The 22,148-nt window shown below is 32.3% G+C and overlaps 1 protein-coding gene across 2 annotated transcripts; it reads left to right on the top strand.

Moving 5' to 3' along the window:
- The first annotated feature begins 1,263 nt into the window (after positions 1–1,263).
- Positions 1,264–20,219, top strand: LOC127727171 (beta-1,3-galactosyltransferase brn-like). Of its 2 annotated transcripts, none has more exons than XM_052234618.1 (2): positions 1,264–1,363; positions 18,485–20,219. In XM_052234618.1, the coding sequence occupies exons 1-2, from the start codon at positions 1,332–1,334 to the stop codon at positions 19,470–19,472; spliced, it is 1,020 nt and encodes a 339-aa protein (XP_052090578.1). In that variant the 5' UTR covers positions 1,264–1,331; the 3' UTR covers positions 19,473–20,219. The 2 variants fall into 2 exon arrangements, with proteins under 2 accessions (XP_052090578.1, XP_052090579.1); XM_052234619.1 differs by lacking the exon at positions 18,485–20,219 and adding an exon at positions 6,114–8,841.
- Positions 20,220–22,148: the final 1,929 nt, after the last annotated feature.

The raw sequence follows: 22,148 nt of genomic DNA, 5'->3' as shown, positions 1-22,148 counted from the left end.
GTGTCAATTTCATGAACAATTTACACCACACTGAACTGCATTCATTACATATGAATATAAAACAACACAATGACCTTTGGATTATCAGTTTGTTTCTGACAGAGTTAAATTAAGAAGTTCTTTGTATGGTCATGGTCTGAATGTTATGACATGAATATGGAACATCATTAACCTAGGTCATGCTGTCATTTTTAAATATTTAAAACTTACAAAAATATGATCAACCTTTGTGCAAGTCGCTATCAGTCTACCAACAATGTTTTGCATAAATAGAAATATAAGAAGTTGTGGTAAGATTGCCAATGAGACAATTATCCATCAAACCAAAATGAAATGGATAAAAGCAGCTATAGGCAACCATACGGCCTTCAACAATGAGAAAAACCCATATCGTATAGTCGGTTATAAGATGCCCCGACATAAAAAATTGTGAAACAATTCAATTGAGAATACTAACGGTCTAATTTATAACAAAATAATTTCATGAAAAACAAATATGACAAAAATTAACCAACGACGATCACTGAACTACAGGCCTCTGACTTGGGACAGGTAGATAAAGAAAGTGACGAGCTAAACATGTATGTGAGCGGTCTTCCCTCCCCTAACCTTAAGTATTCTTCAGATCCCCGTGCATCAACATGAATTTTCATTTACATTTCATTTCTTCTTATTATAAAACTACATTTAACCATGAGCAAAACGGACAAACATACTTGGAAACTGTATGCCCCTCACGTCTATAAAAGATGAAAACAACTCTTTATATATTTCATGCATCATGATAGCAGAATCAAATAGACCACAAAAGACCAGGTAAACCAATAAATAAAAGCCAACCATAATATTTAAGAGAATAATGTTCTTGAACAGCATACATTCAAGAGGAATTCCTGTTTGTACGCAATACACATTTTATTCCTAAGTGTCTCTATTTCAAACAGGAATTTAACCCAATAAACCCGCAGTATGGGACCCTTTCAAACTGATGCTGTTTTGTCAATGATGCACAATACCCTTCTGTAAAAATAAATCATTATTCTAAATTAAGGCGACAGTAGTTTACCGATGTTCAAACCTCCTTAATCGAGGGCCTTGACAGGTTGTGCTGAATACGGAGCTGGTGATACCTGTGAAACATAAATAATGTTTCAATACATTTTCATTTATATCATGAAGTTAGGTATAGTTTTTTTACTTAATTTGAATAAAAAATCTCTCATGCAGAAAACAATAATTATTTTGCCTGAATGTATTGTGGAAAACATTGTTCTACCTTACACCGGTATATGTATCTTTTATTGTTGAACAGTATACATTTATAATATAGTATGTTGCCAAAAATCATCTTACGTTATAAAAAGTAAGTACTAAATTTAAAATCGTTTAAATATAAAAAGTAAGATGGGGTATGACAACTATTTTCAAGGTTAACATGTTTGCGAGCTCAACCCTACTTAGAACCTTGAACATTAGTACAACATGAACAAACTGTAGAAATAATATCGATACGAAGGACACAAACAAAAACAACTAACAAAAAGACAAAAGACATAAACTAGAAATCAATGAGTACTCGTAGTTGGTGAACGTAAGCGCAAGGTCAATCATAACTAAATATAATAAATAAATTATGTTTTCCCAGACAAAAAATCTATATAAATATCAACGTGGTGATCTTAAATTTCAAGTTGAAATATAAATATGAATTTCGCGTTGATATTTGTTTTGCCATATAAATGATAAATTAGGAAATATTGCAATTTTAATCTTTAACCTTGAATATGCTTATGTAAATAGTAGTGATAAGTTTAAAAATAAAAATGTAAAAAGCTAACAACAGGGAACTATAAGATGAAGTAGTTTTTACTTAAATTCGTTTATAAACTAACATCGAAACATGGTACAATTATCTATACTTTCAAGATGTTGGGGATTTTTTTTCTAATGTGGGGCTTTTAACTTTCTTTCCAAAATCTATATACAACTTTTATTTCTCGCATAAGTCAGAGTTAGATTGCTTTCACCTATCAATTAATTTTTCCTAAAGAAAAATGATAAGATTCATAGGACGTCAATATATTTGAAAGTGTTTCGTCAGCCTTTTTTTCCTTTATGAACTGGCTAAGGACGTACATTAAAACGTATCTTAAATGTACGTGCTTTTCACCAAACAATCGACATTCCCATGGGAACCAACAGTGCTCCTCTTCTTACCGACTTGTTCCTTTATTCATTTAAGGTTGACTTCATACAGAAACTTTTTAGCAAGAAAGAAAAGAAGTTAGCAATATCCTTTAACCTCACTTTCTGCTATATAGATAATGTTCTCTCACTAAATAATTCGAACTTGATATCAAGGATACAACAGATACAATTAGGTCGGCCTTATAGCTTGACTTACATCTAGAAATTGACAATGATGGTAGGTACGACAAAAGAGATGATTTCAGCATCCCAATTGTGAACTTCCCATTTCTATGTAGCAACATTCCAGCAGCACGTGCATACGGAGTATATATATCCCAGTTAATACGCTATTCCAGGGCTTGTATTTCCTACCATGATTACCCTGATAGAAGGTTGCTGCTCTCAAGGAAGCTATTAAACCAAGAGTTTCAAGTGGTGAAGTTAAAATCGTCCCCTTCGTAAATTTCACGGACGCCAGCACGAGTTGGTCGACCGTTATGAAATATCCGTTTCACAAATGACAACGGATATGTTCTGATTGTCGTAACTACATCCCGTCCACTTTTCCCCGAATGTGGCCTACCGAATAAGACATATCACCGGGTTTGTACTAACATGAGCAACACGACGGGTGCCACATGTGCAGCAGGATCTACTTACCCTTCCGGAGCACATGAGATCACACCCAATTTTGGTGGGGTCGTGTTGCTCAATATTTGGTTTTTGTGTACTGTTGTTTGTTTGTCTTTTTCTTTTTAGCCATGGTGTTGTCAGTATGTTTTCGACTTGCGAGTTTGAATGTCCATTGTTAAAGTATTTTTTTTATTACAATAGGAAAAATGTACCTTAGTTCTTCTTTTGATTATACCTTGTTAAAATACTTTTGCAAATGCTCATTTCTCGCAATATATTTCTAACTTGTTTTATTTTGTTGTAATAAGATAATTATCTACGATACTTCATTTTGGCAGAATCGGATTTCATCAGAAAACATTGTAAATCAAATGACACATTTTCCTCTCATAATTCTGGCGGATCTGAAATTTTACGGAACTATATTAAATAATAGTCCATTAATAAAGGCGCAAAATTGAAAAAAATTCGCAAATAGCTGTCAATTTTGTACACTTTTGTCAAAATAAGCTCAAATACATCGTATTATTGCCTTGCAAGTCCACAGTTCAACTGATATGAATCCGATGTCATGCAACCTTTAATTATACCCCGGGTTACGCATGTGTTAACCGTGTTCAGTTATGAAAAAGGTAGGAATGTCAACATTTAAAAGTTAAAAAAAAGTAGCTACCAGGAAAAACCAATTAGTTGACTAGGTCTAAAATACGCACGTAATGCTTATACATTATAAAAAGTTCATGCATTGTAAATTGTTTCTGTTATGTTTTGGACTTTTTGTAATTTGAATATACGTCTTATATAGATATAAGAAGATGTGGTATGAGTGCCAATGAGACAACTCTCCATCCAAGTCAAATTTATAAAAGTAAACCATTATAGTTCAAAATACGGACTTCAATACGGAGCCTTGGCTCACACCGAACAGCAAGCTATAAAGGACCCCAAAAATTACTAGTGTAAAACCATTCAAAGGGGAAAACCAACGGTCTAATCTATATAAAAAACGAGAAACGAGAAACACTTATGAACCACATCAACAAACGACAACTACTGAACATCAGATTCCTGACTTAGGACAGGTGCAAACAATTGCAGTGGGTTTAAACGTTTTAATGGTACCAAACCTTCACCCTTATCTGAAACAATAGTGTAACGGTATGTTATAAATTAAGTTGAATTGGTGATCATGAATTTGACAGCTAATGCTCCTTTAATGGAATCCATTGATAGTTTCACTACCAAAACTTGAGATGTTCGTTTCTTTTAGATTTGCTTTTGCAGATTTATTTTATTTTTTGGATTACTTCTGTTTGTTTTGTCAAGAAGAACGTGTTGACTGTGTAACTGTGTGGATAATTATATTTTTACAAACGCAACCCTATGTCTCTAAATAAAAGGTTTTGTTTTTGATGTTGTAGACCTTTTTAATAATTATTATTATCATAAGCGTGGTCAGTTGCAACAAACAACTGTTCAACAATATTGTGAAGTCTTCAGTATTAATAAATCAGTTCTTGCTAGCCTGTGTTGACACGTTATTGACAGAACTACTGCCCTCAATGGCATATGATGGTCTCATGAAATCTGAAAATAAAACCATTCTATACAGACGCTTTTCTTTGAGCGTCTAATTTACTGACGTTTCTCTTCGTTTTTGCGTGCATTTATTATACAGATTATTGAAAAATGCACAAAAAGGCAAGTTTAATTATTACGATTTCAGAAAAATTATGTTTTTATTTTTTGAAACTTGTCCCGTCGAGGTTTTCGTAATTAAAGGAAACATCGCAAACATTTCTGATTTTACAGTAACTTATATTTTATTTGTGCAGATACATTGCTTATGAATTTTTTTCCATCTATTTATCTTATTTCAAAATATTGGTGCTTGGTTAACCTTCATAATGTTATTTCTAAATTGAACAATTAAGAAAGATAATTTGCTGAATTCATCAAACAAAAAACAATATTAAAAAGTGCCATACTATCCATATCTAATTGTCATATACACAATAATGATACGATATAGTTATTACGGTAAATGCTACATAGTTAAATAATAATACCTACACCAAACGATATTATGTACTCTGAAAGATACGAAGTACTCTCAACGATACAGTATACTCTAAACGATACAATGTACTCTAAACGATACCACAGACGCTGAACCATGCATCTTTACAACAGCAACAATATGTTTCTAAATAAAAGCGATTGATTTGGAAGTATTCGAATTTTGAATTATTATATTTTGTAAGAAGGTGGACAGTTTAGAACTTATTAAGGCTTCAGCTTCAATTTCCAAGTTCTTGCCAGTCTGTGTTCATATGTTTTTGTCCGAATTACGTACCTTACTTGCAAACAGCGGCCAATTGAATACTAAAAATATCTATACAGACACTCTCGTATGAGCGTCTATTTTGTTAATAGTGCTAGAGTTTCTTATTTACAACATATTGTTTTTGAATTCGGAGATAGACTTTTCAACAAATTGTCGGCATTCATATGGAACGAACTGTGCACCACTCCTTGTCAAACTCTTCTTATTTTCATATGAGTCGGAGTTCCTTCAGACACCTGTCAAAAACAAGAAGATCACAGAATCCAGATCATTTAACTTCACATTCAGATATATTGATGATGTTCTTTCCATTAATCCGAACTTTCTATTACGTAATTTAAGCAGTTTATGAGTTTCACTTGCTTATTAAAGTGTAAAAACAATTAACGAGCGTATGAATTTAAACACACAAAACGAATATGTGCACGCCCAAATGGTTATAGTTATAGAGTTATGCTTTAAGTGACCCTTGTGTTTTATTTCATGATGTTCAATTCTCAGGGGACAGTTATGAATATCTGTCTCACAGATGACGACATTTATGTTCCAATTGTCGTCACTACAATCCCGTCCTCTTTCCCCCGCATGTGACCTACTGAATAAGATTTTATCACCGGGTTTGTACTTACATGAGCAACACGACGGGTGCCACATGTGGATCCTTTCGGAGCACCTGGTATCACCTGGTTTTGGTGGTGTTTGTGTTGCTCAGTCTTTAATTTTCTATGTTGTGTACTGTTGTCTGTTTGTCTTTTTCCTTTTTTTAGCCATGGCGTTGTCAGTTTATTTTCGACTAATTAGTTTGAATGTCTTTTTAGTATCTTTCGCCTCTCTTTTTGTATGCGAGGTATGTGTGGACATTAATTCTTTACTTTTAGATATTTTTTCAGTTTGATATCCTTTTAAACAGTAATCAAAATATATTCATGAATTCTTTTTTCAGGCATATATGTTCCTTTATTTGTGTCTCATTCTTAGTTCGATATCTCATAAACAGACAGAAGGAAAAAGAATACGTTCAACTGAATTATAATCACAGAAACTTAAAGCACAGTATAAATGAAATACGATTGGCAGGTCAATCTTCGGTGCCGCCATTAAATAATCTAACTTCTTCTTATAGGCTTCTTAAAAATCCACTTCAATGTAAAAGTAAATCGACCGTGTGTCCTACTGTTGATATTATATACCTGGTCAAATCTTCTGTTGAAAATATTAGTCAGAGAATGGCAATCCGTGATACATGGGGAATTGAAACAACTTTGCGTATGGTTACAATATTTATCATTGGATATAGTGAATCATTTCAGTTATTTATAGATTTGGAGTCTAAAATGTACGATGATATTCTACAATTCGATATGCTAGATATATACGATAATCTTGTGTATAAAACAGTTTTCACGATTGCCTGGTTATGTGATATGAACATCCAGACAAAATTCGTTCATTTTGTTGATGATGATCGGCTGCTTAATACACAAAACCTGTTGAACTTAGCTTTCAAACGTTTACCCGTATTCGAAATGAAAATGATAGGATTTAAAGTTTCTCATGCAAGACCGTACCGGAAAAGGTCTTCAAAATGGTATATTTCTGTAAATGAATATGAGTTCGATTTTTGGCCTCCATATTTAATAGGAGGAACAGCAATTACAAATATGGTGGTTATAAAAGCACTAAAAGACGGTATTAACTATTCGAAAGTTATTAGAATTGAAGATGCATACATTGGAATACTGGCAAACATGCTTAATATTTCATTGGAACATAATGATGGGTTTTTGCCAGTCTTTGTTCCTGGATACAAACTTCTTGATAAAATATCAAGCCCTGATTATAAAAGTTACGATATATTAACCAAGGAATGGAACATTCTGACATCACATCTCATTTTTTAATTAAAATTTCAAGGTACATTATTGATCTCTTTGGTCAACAGTGACCTTGTGAATTTGATAATAACCTAAAAAAACCAATGAAAAATTTCGATAGCAAATATATTTTATCAGTACTAATTGACCTATGTATAATATAATGGCGATTAACTTTTATCTGAATCATAAAAAAAAAAATGCTTCCTATCAACTACGTTAGAAAACAAGCGTTATTAATCTTGAGCATTATACACAAGTTATATAAACAATCGGAGTTGTATTCCAAATGAATTGTTTTTGAAGAAAAGGATGGTTTATTGGCAAAAAACATCAGTTTATTTTTTTAATATACAATTAGGAAAATGCGATTGCATCGCAACATAGCAAAAGGCTGAAAATTTCACTTTCCGATTAAAAATAATTAATTCGTCTTTCTTTCAAGCACAGAACTATATTTGAATCAAATGTCCTCAATTGCTAAATAACAAAGGAATGAAATAAAACAAAAAATAACATCTATTTGACATATGGCAAAATCCTAGGTACATTATTCATATGATTTGCACCATGTGACTATAGCCCGTTAATTAAATTACCTCCCTTAGATGTAGATTGAAAGTATAAATTATGTAACAATTGCGGATAATTTAGTCTTTTTCCGTCTTAGGTCTAAAACTAACGTGTCTTTAAAAACTTCCTTTGACGGATATTTACAAATATATTGTGTAATTCCAAAGAAAAATGCTTACAATTTGACTATTTGCGAAATGGGAGAGTTGAAATCATCATGTTTATAAAGAATTTGGTCGAAAACTTAAGAAAGCAGGTGAGTTAAATGTTTTAACCTAATAAAAACAACCTACAAGGTGTTTCCCTAAATGCAAACTAATCATGAACAAAGTCTTCTTAGATCTTGATTTCTATTTTGAATCTTGCTTCTTTACGAGTATTCATTATCTTATATAGCAAGTATACTACTGCAACGCTTCCGATTTTTAAACTGAAAAGGCAGAATGTTTTCAAAGTAGACAATGTTCATTTGTACACGAACTGAAGGCTAAAATCATGTACATTTCACCTTTATGCGAACAAAATTGTTAATGTGACTTAGGAATTGGCATTTTTGCATTTTGTTTATAGGGCAGGTATAATCCTATTGTAATGGCCGTCCTCGTGATATGGCCGCTATGAAAATGTGAAAAGTACCACAAGTTTTGCCATATAAATTTTATATCTACAAATTTCTGCTAAAACAAAAGGAAAACCAGTGTTGAAACTATCAGGTTGTTCAAATTGAATTTAAGTTCATTTAAACATATTTTTAAAGAGGTTGGGCTTACTTTGTACATCTACCATTTTCAATTTTTTTACAAATCCAACTGTAAAATCCTCTCCCAAACAGGAAAAGTATTTTAATCAAATACATCAGTAGTTAAGTTGACCATCGAATGTGATGCTATTTAAACAAATGAGTTTTGTTCTTAAAGCAACCACGAGATAAGTAATTTCCAACTGATTTTTACAATCTTTTCTTATGTTATGTTTTTACACCATTGTCCAATAACCCCGACACATTATGTATGTGCCTGTCCCCTGCCAGGAACCTGTCATTCAGTGGTTGCAGTTGGTTGCTGTATGTAATATCTGTTTTTCGTTTATTAATTTGTCATAAATCAAGCTGTTAGTTTTATCGTAAAAATAAACTCACAATTTGTCATAACGGGACCATTTACAGCGGACTATACTGTATGGATGGATTTGTCTTATATTTGAAGATTGTACGGTGACCTATAATTGCTTAAATTCTTGTTTTTTGGATTCGTTGTTGGGTAGTTTTATCATTGGCGATCATACCACTTGTACATCTCCCTACTTTATAAAAGATCTACGCGATATTTTTAATTGTGCATTTCTATGTTTGAGAAGAAAGGAAGAAAGGGTGTAATACTATCATGTCTTAAAAGATTTTATTTGGGGATTTCAGGAGAGACTAAAAGCATAATCAACACAAATAAATAAGATGCAATATAGAATATATTTAGAATAAGTGACTTAAGGAGCTTACAAAAAAAGGTGCCTTCTCGGTTGGGTTGCTGTCACATTGAGATATGTGCACATCTCTTTATGCATAGCATATTCCTGTGGTACACTCTATCAAAGGTTTGTTATAAACACTACCGTTGGCCGTTTAAATCATTCAAATTAATCATACTGGTAAATGAATTTAAACTGAAATTAAGAAAAGGTATGACGTTTAGATATTTTTTTCAACAACACAGCCTTCCTGTCGGAATGATTTTGATGGCGTTGTTTCATGCTTTATTCATAAGATTCCTCCATACATGATTGTTAGTGGGTTCACCTTCTAGTACTTATTTAATATAAGTGTACTTTTTTCCAACTGGCGCGTCCATTTTATAAATATCCGTCATCAGTCAATCATCATTCGTCAATCAGTCTAAATTACGTCAATGATCCATGTCCTATTTTACAAATATGGAGTAATATGTCTGACTGGTATAGGCTTGTTTGGAATCGATGAAGTGTGTTCATATTAAGGAATTACGAGATAAGCACTTTCCAATTGATTTTTACAATCTTTTCTTACGTTGTGTTTTTACACCATTGTCCAATAACCCCGACACATTCTGTATGTGCCTGTCCCCTGCCAGGAACCTGTCATTCAGTGGTTGAAGTTGGTTGCTGTATGTAATATCTGTTTTTCGTTTATTAATTTGTCATAAATCAAGCTGTTAGTTTTATCGTAAAGATAAACTCAAATTTTGTCATAACGGGACCATTTACAGCGAACTATACGGTTTGGATGGATTTTCCTTATTTTTGAAGATTGTACGGTGACCTATAATTGCTTAAATTCTTGTTTTTTGGATTCGTTGTTGGATAGTTTTATCATTGGCGATCATACCACTTGTACATCTCCCTACTTTATAAAAGATCTACGCGATGTTTCTAATTGTGCATTTCTATGTTTGAGAAGAAAGGAAGAAAGGGTGTAATAACATCATGTCTTAAAAGATTTTATTTGGGGATTTCAGGAGAGACTAAAAGCATAATCAACACAAATAAATAAGATGCAATATAGAATATGTCTAGAATAAGTGACTTAAGGAGCTTACTAAAAAGGTGCCTTCTCGGTTGGGTTGCTGTCACATTGAGATATACGCACATATCTTTATGCATAGCATATCCCTGTGGTACAATCTTTCAAAGGTTTGTTATAAACACTACCGCTGGCCGTTTAAATCATTCAAATAAATCACACTGGAAAATTAATTTAAACTGAAATTAAGAAAAGGTTTGACGTTTAGATATTTTTTTCAACAACCTAGCCTTCCTGTCGGAATGATTTTGATGGCGTTGTTTCATGCTTTATTCATAAGATTCCTCCATACATGATTGTGAGTGGGTTCACCTTCTAGTACTAATTTAATATACTTGTACTTTTTTCCAACTGGCGCGTCCATTTTATGAATATCCGTCATCAGTCATTCATCATTCATCAATCAGTCCAAATTACGACAATGATCCATGTCCTATGTTACAAATATGGAATAATATGTCTGACTGGTATAGGCTTGTTTTGAATCGATGAAGTGTGTTCATATTACGGAATTATAGGTTTGTTTTATTTAGCCAAATGGCCAACACACACGTTCCTTGAGTGTACATTAAATAGTAATTATTAATTCTGTTAGATGATATGGAATACACTGAAAAGTATATGAAATAAAGCATCAGATGTTGAAGAGGACATTGAATTAAATTAACGTATTTAGAAATATTACCCTGAATAATGTTATCAAAAATGTATTTCGTATCAAACTTATGTATTGAAAAAAATTATGGTGACGGTGACATTTAAACATGGATAAGTTTGTTAAAGTTGACTAATCGTTTGTATTTCAATTACATTTAGACATAGGAAGACCAAAAGCAGGGTTCCACAAACGATATATCTAGGATAAATAGGTTCATTGTAACAATAAAAATATCTTTTACGAATCTTCATGCGCAATTGTGGATCTTAAACCCAATGCAATTTGGCCTTTTGTCATCGCAATTATGCTTATTTTGACTTAAATTAAGGCGACAGAAGTGTCCCGATGTTCAAATAAAAACGTTAAAAACTAATTAAAATGTCCCGAATTTTCAATTTCATTTTAAATGACAAAGTAAGCAAATTGTGTCAGAGGTCGAATTGGAAATTTTAAAATGAAAAGGGAGCAATATTTATTTTTCCAATAAGTTGGTAGTGTTTTATCAAGCCACAAAGTAAAATTTAGATTTACATCGCCGATGAAACTGGTTGAGTTGAAAGAAGAAAGTCGTCATTAGGACACTCTTCGTCCTATCAATTTAGATAAAAGCAATCAAACTTCTTTATGATATAACTCCTGCCCCACCCCGAATTATTCCACTGTAATTTACGTTATGCTGCCACTTATAACGAGTTCACAAGTATATGTATACTGTTCGCAGGTTTTAAACAAGCAATACTGCTTTACCAAACTCTTGGTTAACGTTTGATTAATATTTGATTCTATTATTTAATCAGCTTTTCAACGTTGCATAAGATAATATAATAATATTTTATCCTAGGGAATCCCTGAAAGAAATATAATTGTCGAAATGCGCATCTGAAGCAGTATCATTGGTACTGTTCATTTGAGAGTCAGAAAATACATTCATGAAAAATATAATAATATTTAACCTTGACCTTTAACAGTGATTCAACAGAATTGCACCGTAAAAAAATACATGAAAGATAAGAGGTTTATGTTTGTGTACGCCAAACGCACGTTTCGCCTACAAAAGACTCATCAGACATCTTGACAAAAAGAGGCGAAAGATACCAAATGGGCATTCAAACTCAAAGTCTAAAATAAACTGACAACGCCATGGCTATAAAAAGAAAAAGACCAACAGACAAACAATATTACATAAAACACAATATAGAAAACGAAAGACTGAGCAACACGAACCCCACTAACAACTGGGTGATCTCAGGTGCTCCGGAAGGGTAAGCAGGTTCTGCTCCACATGTGGTACCCGTCGTGTTGCTCATGTTAGTACAAACCCGGTAATAAGTCTAATACGGTAGGTCATATTCGGGGAAAAGGGGACGGGATTGTTGTTAAGGTATTTGGAACATATCCGCTATCATCTGTGAAACGGATATTCCATAACCATCAACCAACTCATAATGGCATCCGTAAAACCACTTGGAAATCATGGTTTAATAGCTTCCTTGTGAGCAGCAACCCTCTATCAAAGAAATCATGATAGGAAATACAAGCCCTGGAATATCGTATCAACTGGGAGATATATAATCCATATGCAGCCGCTGGTGGAATGCTGCTACATAGAAATTGAAAGTTCACAATTTGGAAGCTGAAATCATCTCTTTTGTCGTAAAGTTTTGTTTTCAACCGACCATCATTGTCAATTTCTAGATGAAAGTCAAGATATGAGGTAGACTTAAAAGTATCTGTTGTATCCTTTATCTCAAGTTCGATTGGAAAGATGAGTTCAACAAAATTTTGAATTATTTAGTGAGAAAACGTAAAATTGAGAATGGAAGAATACATATAAGAAGCGTTCGCATGGTTTATAATACAGTCGTATAGTATTAGACATACACATACTTAACCTAGAAAGTGTTTTTTTTTAAATTTGGAACTCAATTAATGTGTCATCAATGTAATGTTGATCAAAAGGTGTACTTGATCTTTTATTTGTCTTTGTAGATTTTGAATTTTTACTGTTTAGTCCATTTTTTGTAATATCCTTTTAGCGTGGCTCGGTATTTATACATCCCGCCATTGTCTAATTGTGCTATGGTCATTTTTTGTATTCTTGTCTTTCATTTTTGCATTTGTTCTTTGTCTATAGAGTCTCTACATGCCATTTTGTGTTTCTTTGTTGACATAGTTGTTTGTTTTTATAGTAATTAAGATAAAAACACAATGTTGACAGCTGTACCCTAATTTTCAACATTTTTACCTATTATTTCTGTTTGGTTTGCTCACACATTGTTGTCAATATAATGGAATTTTATGCGACTGTCATAAAAGTGAGAAGTTTAGCTAGCTATCAAACCAAGTTTAATCCACCGTTTTCTACATAAGGAAATGCCTGAACCAAGTCAGGAATATGACAGTGGTTTTCCATTCGTTTGATGTGTTTGAGCTTTTGATTTTGCCTTTTGTTAAAGGACTTTCCGTTTTGAATTTTCTTTGGAGTTCGGTATTTTTAGGTCTTTCCACTTTTCTGTGGAAAGACCTATTGTATTTGTTCTGATTATTATTATTATTAGGTCTTTCCACTTTTCTGTGGAAAGACCTATTGTATTTGTTCTGATTATTATTATTATTAGGTCTTTCCTCTTTTCTGTGGAAAGACCTATTGGTTTTCTTCTGATTATTTTTTTTTTTCTTCCGCCAAATTTGCGATAAATTTTTGTTTCGCAAGATGTCGCTTAGATGTTTCGTATATGATATCAAACAGTTTATGCGCCTTTGAAATTGACCCTGCTTAACCGAATACTTTTCATTGTAGGAGTTATCTCCCAGAACACTGCTTTCCTTGTGCATGCATCTCCTCCGTAACCGTAAAAGAAAAGAAAGAAAATTTTTGTTTCGCAAGATGTCGCTTAGATATTTCTTATATAGTATCATACAGTTTATGCGCTTTTTATTTTCACCCATTCTAAGCAGAACAATTTTCTTTGTAGGAGTTATCTCCCTGAACGCTGTTTTCCTTGTGACTGCATCTCCTCCATAACCGTAAAAGAAAGCGACAAATTTATTTTATAAAATTGCTCGTTATATCCTTCGCATGGTTTGTCCTATTTTGACCGAAGCGATATGAACACTCCATATGAGAGTTATTTCCCCTTATGCATTTGATATAAGTGATATACATTTCTATCTTGTAAACCATAAGTGATAGAGACCTAGGATCTTTTGATTTGAGGTCCTTGATCCAAAAATAAGATAATTAGGTCAAAGTCAGAGGTCAAGGTCATATTTTAAATTTTGATTTTGGCTTATTTTCAATTCTTTTCAAAAACCGTATAAGATATCGACAACATTACTAAATTGTAAGTTGCGACATGTCGTAACACATAAATTTTGGATGAAAGGGTAGGCTAACATTAAATTGGAGTTTTCTCCCCTCTTATATTAAAAATTAGACATATTGTGATATAACTCATTAACCATATATAATTTAGACCTATTGTCTTTTGATTTGAAGCCCTTGGTTTATGACCTTGAAATTGAGCTCAAGGTCATAGGTAAAATTGACGTTCTAGATTTTGACCTTTGCTTTTACCTCATATGTATACATGATAAAGCCATGGGACTTTTTGCATTACGTTGCTAGCCACTTGACCATGGAAAAGCCAACCGGAAGTGACCTGTGTTAACCGGAAGTAGCTATTTTTTGAACTTATTTAATGTTAAAGTATATTGAACTATATATTTTTGGAATCAGTATCAAGTAAACTATAAAATACAACCGGAAGTGACATATTTCAAACCGGAAGTAACAATTTATCTCCCTTATTTAGAAATAAATGTATAGAAACCATATATTTTTGGAATCGGTGTACAATAAGCTATCATTTGACGCTGAATATGGTATATCAAACTGAATTTTAATAGTTCTATATCAAAATTGATCTTTATGGGTGGAAAGACCTTCAATTGTTCTCTGAAGAATTGGTTTTTAATTATTATTTTTTTCTTCCGCCTAATTTGTTCTCACGTAAAATTTTTGTTTCGCAAGATGTCGCTTAGATATTTCTTATATAATATCATACAGTTTATGCGCTTTTTATTTTCACCCATTCTAAGCCGAACAATTTTCTTTGTAGGAGTTATCTCCCCGAACACTGTTTTCCTTGTTAATGCATCTCCTCCGTAACCGTAAAAGAAAGCGACAAATTTATTTTACCAAATTGCTCGTTATATCCTCAGGATGTTTTGTCCAATTTTGACCGAAGCGATACGTAAACTCCATATGAGAGTTATTTCCCCTTCTGTATTTGACATAAGGGATATATAAATGTATAGCATGAATGGTAAGTGATAGAGACCTAAGGTATATTGATTTGAGATCCTTGGTTCATTTGAATGAAATTGAGGCCAAGGTCAAAGGTCAAGGTCATATTCTAAATTTTGACTTTTCCTTGTTATTTGATCTCCTCTGTCACTTTTAAAATTACAAATTAAAGAACTAGTGCAAAATGTTTGCTTAATTGTGATTAAGATATGATACATTTGGTCTGAAACAATCCAATGATATCTTACAGGAGTTATTGTCCCTGAAATGATTCAATTTAAGGTTAATTGAATATTACTCCAACTTGGTACATGATAAAGCCATAGGGTCTTTTGCAAACTGTTGGTTGACATATGACCTTGAAAAAAGTAAACCGGAAGTGACCTTGAGTGAACCGGAAGCAGTCATTTTTGCACTTATTTCATGTAAAAGTACATAGAAACCATATATATTTAAATGGTCATACATTAATCTATCATTTGAGACCGGAAGTGACATTTCATAAACCGGAAGTAGCATATTATCTCCCTTATTACAGGCATAAGTATATACAAACTATATATTTTTGGAATCAGTGTGAATAACCTATTGTATTTGTTCTGATTATTATTAGGTCTTTCCACTTTTCTGTGGAAAGACCTATTGTATTTGTTCTGATTATTATTATTATTAGGTCTTTCCACTTTTCTGTGGAAAGACCTATTGTATTTGTTCTGATTATTATTAGGTCTTTCCACTTTTCTGTGGAAAGACCTATTGTATTTGTTCTGATTATTATTATTATTTTTTTTTTTTTTTTTTCCGCCAACTTTTGAAATTTTTGTTTCGCAATATGTCGCTTAGATATTTCTCATATTGTATCGTACAGTTTATGCGCTTTTAAATTTCACCCTGCTAAGACGAACACTTTTCAATGTAAGAGTTATCTCCCTATTCACTGTTTATCAAGTGTGTGCATCTCCTTCGTAACAAAAAAAGATATCGACAAAATTATTTTTCTAAATTGTTCGTTACATCCTCAGGAATTTTTGTCTAATTTGGATCGAAGCGATTCTACCTTTACAAAATAAATTTGTCGGTATGATTTTTTAACTTATAAACCTTTAACCATATAACCCTGGAACATTTTTATTTGAGGTCCCTAGGTCCTAACTTAGAAAATGAGGTCAAGGTCAAAGGTCAAGTTCTAAATTTTGACTTTTGCTTATTTTTGCATTTTCTCAAACACTTTTAAAGGTATATATAAAAGAACAAGTGCAAAATGTTTGCTTTATTGTAATGAAGATATGTTACATTTGGTCTGAAACAATCCAATGTCATCTTATAGGAGTTACTGTCCCTGAAATGTTTAATTATAAGGTTAATTGATTATTACTTCTACTTGTTTCATTACAAAGCCATATGACCTTTTACAAAAGGTTGGGTGACATATGACCTTGAAAAATGACAACCGGAAGTGACCTTGAGAAAACCGGAAGTAGCCATTTTTGCACTTTTTTCATGGAAAAGTACTCAGAATCCATATTTTTTATAATATAGATACATAAACTTCTCACTAATGACCACGAGTGACTTACGATCAACCAGAAGTGGCCAATTATCTCCTGTTTTACAGACTAAAGTATATAGAAACTATATATTTTTGGAATCAGTTCGAAAGAAGCTATCATATGAGACCGGAAGTGACATTTACTTCACCGGAAGTAATTAATTATCTTCCTTATTTCACTCAAAAGTAAATAAAAGCCACTAGATTATCGTATCAGAATGAGGAAACTTATGATTGGATGCAAATTTTAACTGTAAGTAAACAGGAACTAGCTTGTTTTCAATAACTTTGAAAATTGATGTGGAAAGACCTTCAATTGTTCTCTGAACAATTGGTTTTTAATTATTATTATTATTATTTTTTTTTTTCTTCCGCCAAATTTTGTTCTTGCGATAAATGTTTGTTTCGCAATATGTCGCTTAGATATTTCTTACATTGTATCGTACAGTGTATGCGCTTTTAAATTTCACCCTGCTAAGCCGAACCGTTTTCTTTGCAAGAGTTATCTCCCTATTCACTGTTTATAATCTGTGTGCATCTCCTTCGTAGCAAAAAAAGATATCGACAAAATTCTTTTTACAAATTGCTCGTTACATTCTCAGGAATTTTTGGCTAATTTGGATCGAAGCGATTCGAAGAAATTTTATAGGAGTTATCTACCTTTACACAATAAATTTGTCGGTATGTGTTTTCAACTAATCAACTGTTAACCGTATAACCCTGGAATGTTTTTATTTGAGACCCCTAGGTCCTAACTTAGAAAATGAGGTCAAGGTCAAAGGTCAAGGTCATGTTCTGAATTTTGTCTTTTGCTTGTTTTTGCATTTTCTCCGATATTTTTAATGTTTTATATAAAAGAACTAGTGCAAATTGTTTGTTAAATTGTGATGAAGATATGATACATTTGGTCTAAGACAATCCAGCGACATCTTATTGGAGTAATTACCCCTGAAATGTTTTATTTTAAGGTAAATTGATTATTTCTTCATATTGGTACATGATAAAGCCATAAGATATTGTGCAAAATGTTGGGTGACATATGACCTTGAAAATGTCAAACGGAAGTGACCTTGAGTGAACCGGAAGAAGTCATTTTTGCACTTATTTCATGCAAAAGTACATAGAAACCATATATTTTTTTAATGGTCATATATTAATCTATCATTTGAGACCGGAAATGATATTCTATAAACCGGAAGTAGCATATTATCTCCCTTATTACAGGCATAGGTATATATAAACCATATATTTTTGGAATCAGTGTAAATAAAGCTATGATATGAGACCGGAAGTGACATTTTCTAAACCGGAAGTAGCCAATTATCTCCCTTTTTACAGGTAAAGGTATATATAAAAACCATATATTTTTGGAATCAGTGTAAATAAAGCTATCATATGAGACCGGAAGTGACATTTTCTAAACCGGAAGTAGCCAATTTTCTCCCTTTTTACAAGCAAAAGTATATATAAACCATATTTTTTTGGAATCAGTGTAAATAAAGCTATCATATGAGATCGGAAGTGATATTTTCTAAACCGGAAGTTGACAATTATCTCCCTTATTTCAGGCAAAAGTCTATAGAAACCATATATTTATTGAATCAGTAAGAAGAGACCTATGTATGGACGCCAATAGTAGCTTTTAGTAAACCAGAATTAGCTTCTCATCAATTATTTAGAAAATTGATGTGGAAAGACCTTCAATTGTTCTCTGAACAATTGGTTTTTAATTGTTATTTTATTTTTTCTAGTACATATTAATTATATCAGCAACAATTATTCTTGCTATTTGTGTTTCAGATATCAGTTATCTATTGTTTGTACGTTGTTGATATGCTGTGTTTATCTGCTCTACACCACGAATCACGTAAATTCATTGAATCCTAATATCGAAAGATTAGTATTCGATATTAATCACAGAAACATTTTGAATAAGGACCCTGTGAACGATTTCAAGAAGAAAGACATGTACTTGATAAATCCTTCAGAAAATGTGTGTAAGGATTGCAGTTGCGATTCTTTGCAAATGTTATTTGTTGTAAAATCCTACGTTTTAAACTTTGGACAACGAGAAGCTATACGTAGGACATGGGGAGGCAAGACACAATTGCGATCAAAAACTGTTTTCATTATTGGATATCTTGACGACATTAAATATTTCGTTGATCTTGAATCAGCAAAACATAAAGATATCGTTCAGTTAAATGTGTATGATCAGTATCAAAATGTTGTTTACAAAACAATTTATGCACTACTTTGGTTATCAAAAATGAATATAACATCAACGTTCATTCATTTTGTTGATGATGATCGCTTTGTTAATCCAGTAAATATATATGATGTAGCAATGAATAACATTCGGTCAACAGAATTGGTAATGATGGGATACATGATTATTCGCTCGAAAACCGTCAGAAATAAAAGTTGGAAAACGTATGTATCACCTGAGGACTATCCATTTGATTTCTATCCGCCATATATTATTGGAGGAACTATCTTGACAAATACAAAGACTGTTAGAATGCTAGCAATTGCAGTAGCGTATATTAAGGTTATCCCAATAGAAGATGCATATATTGGAATAGTTGCAAACTCAATTAATATTAACATGAAACACAATGCGGCCTTTTTGGCATATACACAATCCCTTTCGACATTACTCAAAGCAGTATCTTCTCCTGGTTATGAAACCACGTATATTTTGCTGAGAGACTGGAATTGGTTTCAAATGAATTATCATACTATAGAGATTAAAAATACAAATTTTAAAAAAAAAATTAGCGGTTAAACACAGGTTTTTTATGCCTCACCATTTCGTGTGTATTTTAGATTTGATGCCATCTAATTAATCGGCGAGATGACTCCAAATAATGCCGATGGTCATAGAAACCGATATAAGCATAAATAAAAAATAGAACACAAACAAGAACTTACAATCGTATACTGACGACTTTTATAGTTAGAAACAAAATATCTCATTCTAATTTGTTGGTCTAAATCGTAGGTTTAATACCTGACTTTATTATACGATAAATGGTTTCAATTTTTTTAAGGGGATTGATAGGAATTCTGCGTAAGATAACATAATATTGAAGTTCAATAACAAATAATTAATAGCTATGTTTGTGATGACGTCAAAAAAAGATATTGCACTACCTAAATTAAACTTGAATGTCATATGATGGAAAGTTTTGAAATTGTATTTAAGCTGAGCATAAATTTACTTCATGGCTTACATTATTACGGTTAAAATTTCTATTGAATGTTTATTACTAATACAATTCAAACTTATTCTAAAAGGTTACCAATTCAACACTGTAACTAGATCTTTGTATATTGTTTTATTGGTATTAATATTTATTTTGTTATCAGTAAATTAAAAGCAAACTAAATATTATTTTTATATACATATGCACATTCATGGCTCTACAATCTGTCGATACCTGTATCTTGGCATTGCACAAGGTCATGTTTTTCTCTGACTGTTTATGACGTCTTTAAACTAAATCCATTGGAGGTTGGATGTGTACTGATTGATAATGTAGTCTTAGATGCATTAATTTTTTTATTAGTTGTTATTGACTTTGAACTAGCTGTCAGTAACTGCGAGTACTCTCAGATCTGTTCTTAGTGTTTTTTTGTTGTGAGGATGTATAAGTACCCGTCCACGTACAATGTGTTCTTGTGTTGTGCTGTTGCACCACTGTCCAAGGTTAGGGGAGGGTTTGACGCCATCTAACTAGTTTAACCTCGCCACATTCTGTATGTGCCTGTCCCAAGTCAGGAGCCTGTAATTCAGTGGTTGTCGTTTGTTGCTGTGGAACATATTTGTTTTTCGTTCATTTTTTTGTACATAAATTAGGCCGTTAGTTTTTCTCGTTTTAATTGTTTTACATTTGTCATTTCGGGGCCTTTTATAACTGACTATGCGGCACGGGCTTTGCTCATTGTTGAAGGCCGTACGATGACCTATAGTTGTTAATTTCTATGTCATTTGGTCTCTTGTGGAGAGTTGTCTCATTGGCAATCATACCACATCTACTTTTTATATGTACAACGGTTAATGATTTTCATGAAAGGACGCACACTAGCTTTAATGTGAAGTAGATGCAAAAAAATTCTACTTTCTAGAACACTTTATTGTGACGAGTGAATGTGCTCTACTTTTAATATTAGAACATACTGGTTCGACCAGAAATGCTCAGATCTATGTGAACTTATTAACAGGACTGTTTTTACGGAGATTACTTCATCCTCTAAAAATGTAATATTTATGTAGTGGATCCTTTAAAACAAACATGTTCAACCAATATTGCTTCAGACTACTATATATCATAAACATTATATGCAGATTTAGATTGATAAATTAAAATTACTCTATGAAGATTTGAGTAAATATCAATAAGACAGCAACAACTAAAATCTAGAGGTAGAAAAGCCTATTATCAACAGCAGACATATGTTTATACTAAACATCAAGCTTTAATTTGACACATTGTTAAACAAAAAATGATCATATATTTAACATTAGTAATTACATGTTTGTTTTAACACGTTTTACCCTAAAGACAAAACTCTAATAGAGATGTCAATAGAAAATTACTGATTTTAAGAGTTATAAAAGTTGTAAATATCTGTCGAGAAATTTATTCGACACATATCACAACGACTTGAATGTTTATATGCATGGAGATTCTCATTTATCGTTAAAACCTGTTATAGTATAATTTTTAACATTGTCATAAAGCGGGAGGTTTGCCAAACCATGAAACCAGGTTCAACCCACCATTTTTTTCTTAAAAAGTCCTGTGCCAAGTCAGGAATATGGCAGTTGTTATCAAATAGTTCGTTTCTATGTGTGTTGGCGTTTGTTTTTGTTGCGCTTCGGTGTTCCTGTTGTTCCTTTGTTTTTCCTCTTATAGTTGATGTGTTTCCCTCGATTTTGATTTGTAACCCCGATTTGTTTTCTCTAAATCGATTTATGACTTTTGAACACCGGTATACTACTGTTGCCTTTACTTATAAATGTTTTACTACACTTTACAGAAATATAAAATATCTATTGCATCTGCATATCCTGAGTCAACAATTAAAATGCAAACCAAGCTAAAATATAAGTACATTTATAATCTATCTGAATTTCACCTGTTATATTATCATAGCAATGTAAAATAAAAAAAAAATAGAATTTTTTGTTTGTGTAAGCTTCAGAAAACAAATAAGAGCCATTTCAACATACAAAATTAACCTTTTTAATAATGTATTAATGATGAAATAAGAATAAAACCATAATCGGTTGCGCAAGGGGTGACACCTTTACTATGATATCACCTGTGCAAGTGTCTCAAAAATTGTTAGAAATACATATAAACATAATATCATTTAGGGCATATACATTTTGTTTAAATAATCAGTGTCATTTTTTCGCATTCTTTATTACAATTAAATATTGTCACTCATTTAC

Source organism: Mytilus californianus, unplaced genomic scaffold (genome assembly GCF_021869535.1).
Source record: "Mytilus californianus isolate M0D057914Y unplaced genomic scaffold, xbMytCali1.0.p SCAF_19, whole genome shotgun sequence".
NCBI lineage: Eukaryota > Metazoa > Mollusca > Bivalvia > Mytilida > Mytilidae > Mytilus > Mytilus californianus.
The sequence above is the reverse complement of the archived record's forward strand: the minus strand, read 5'-3'. Positions and strand labels throughout refer to the sequence as shown.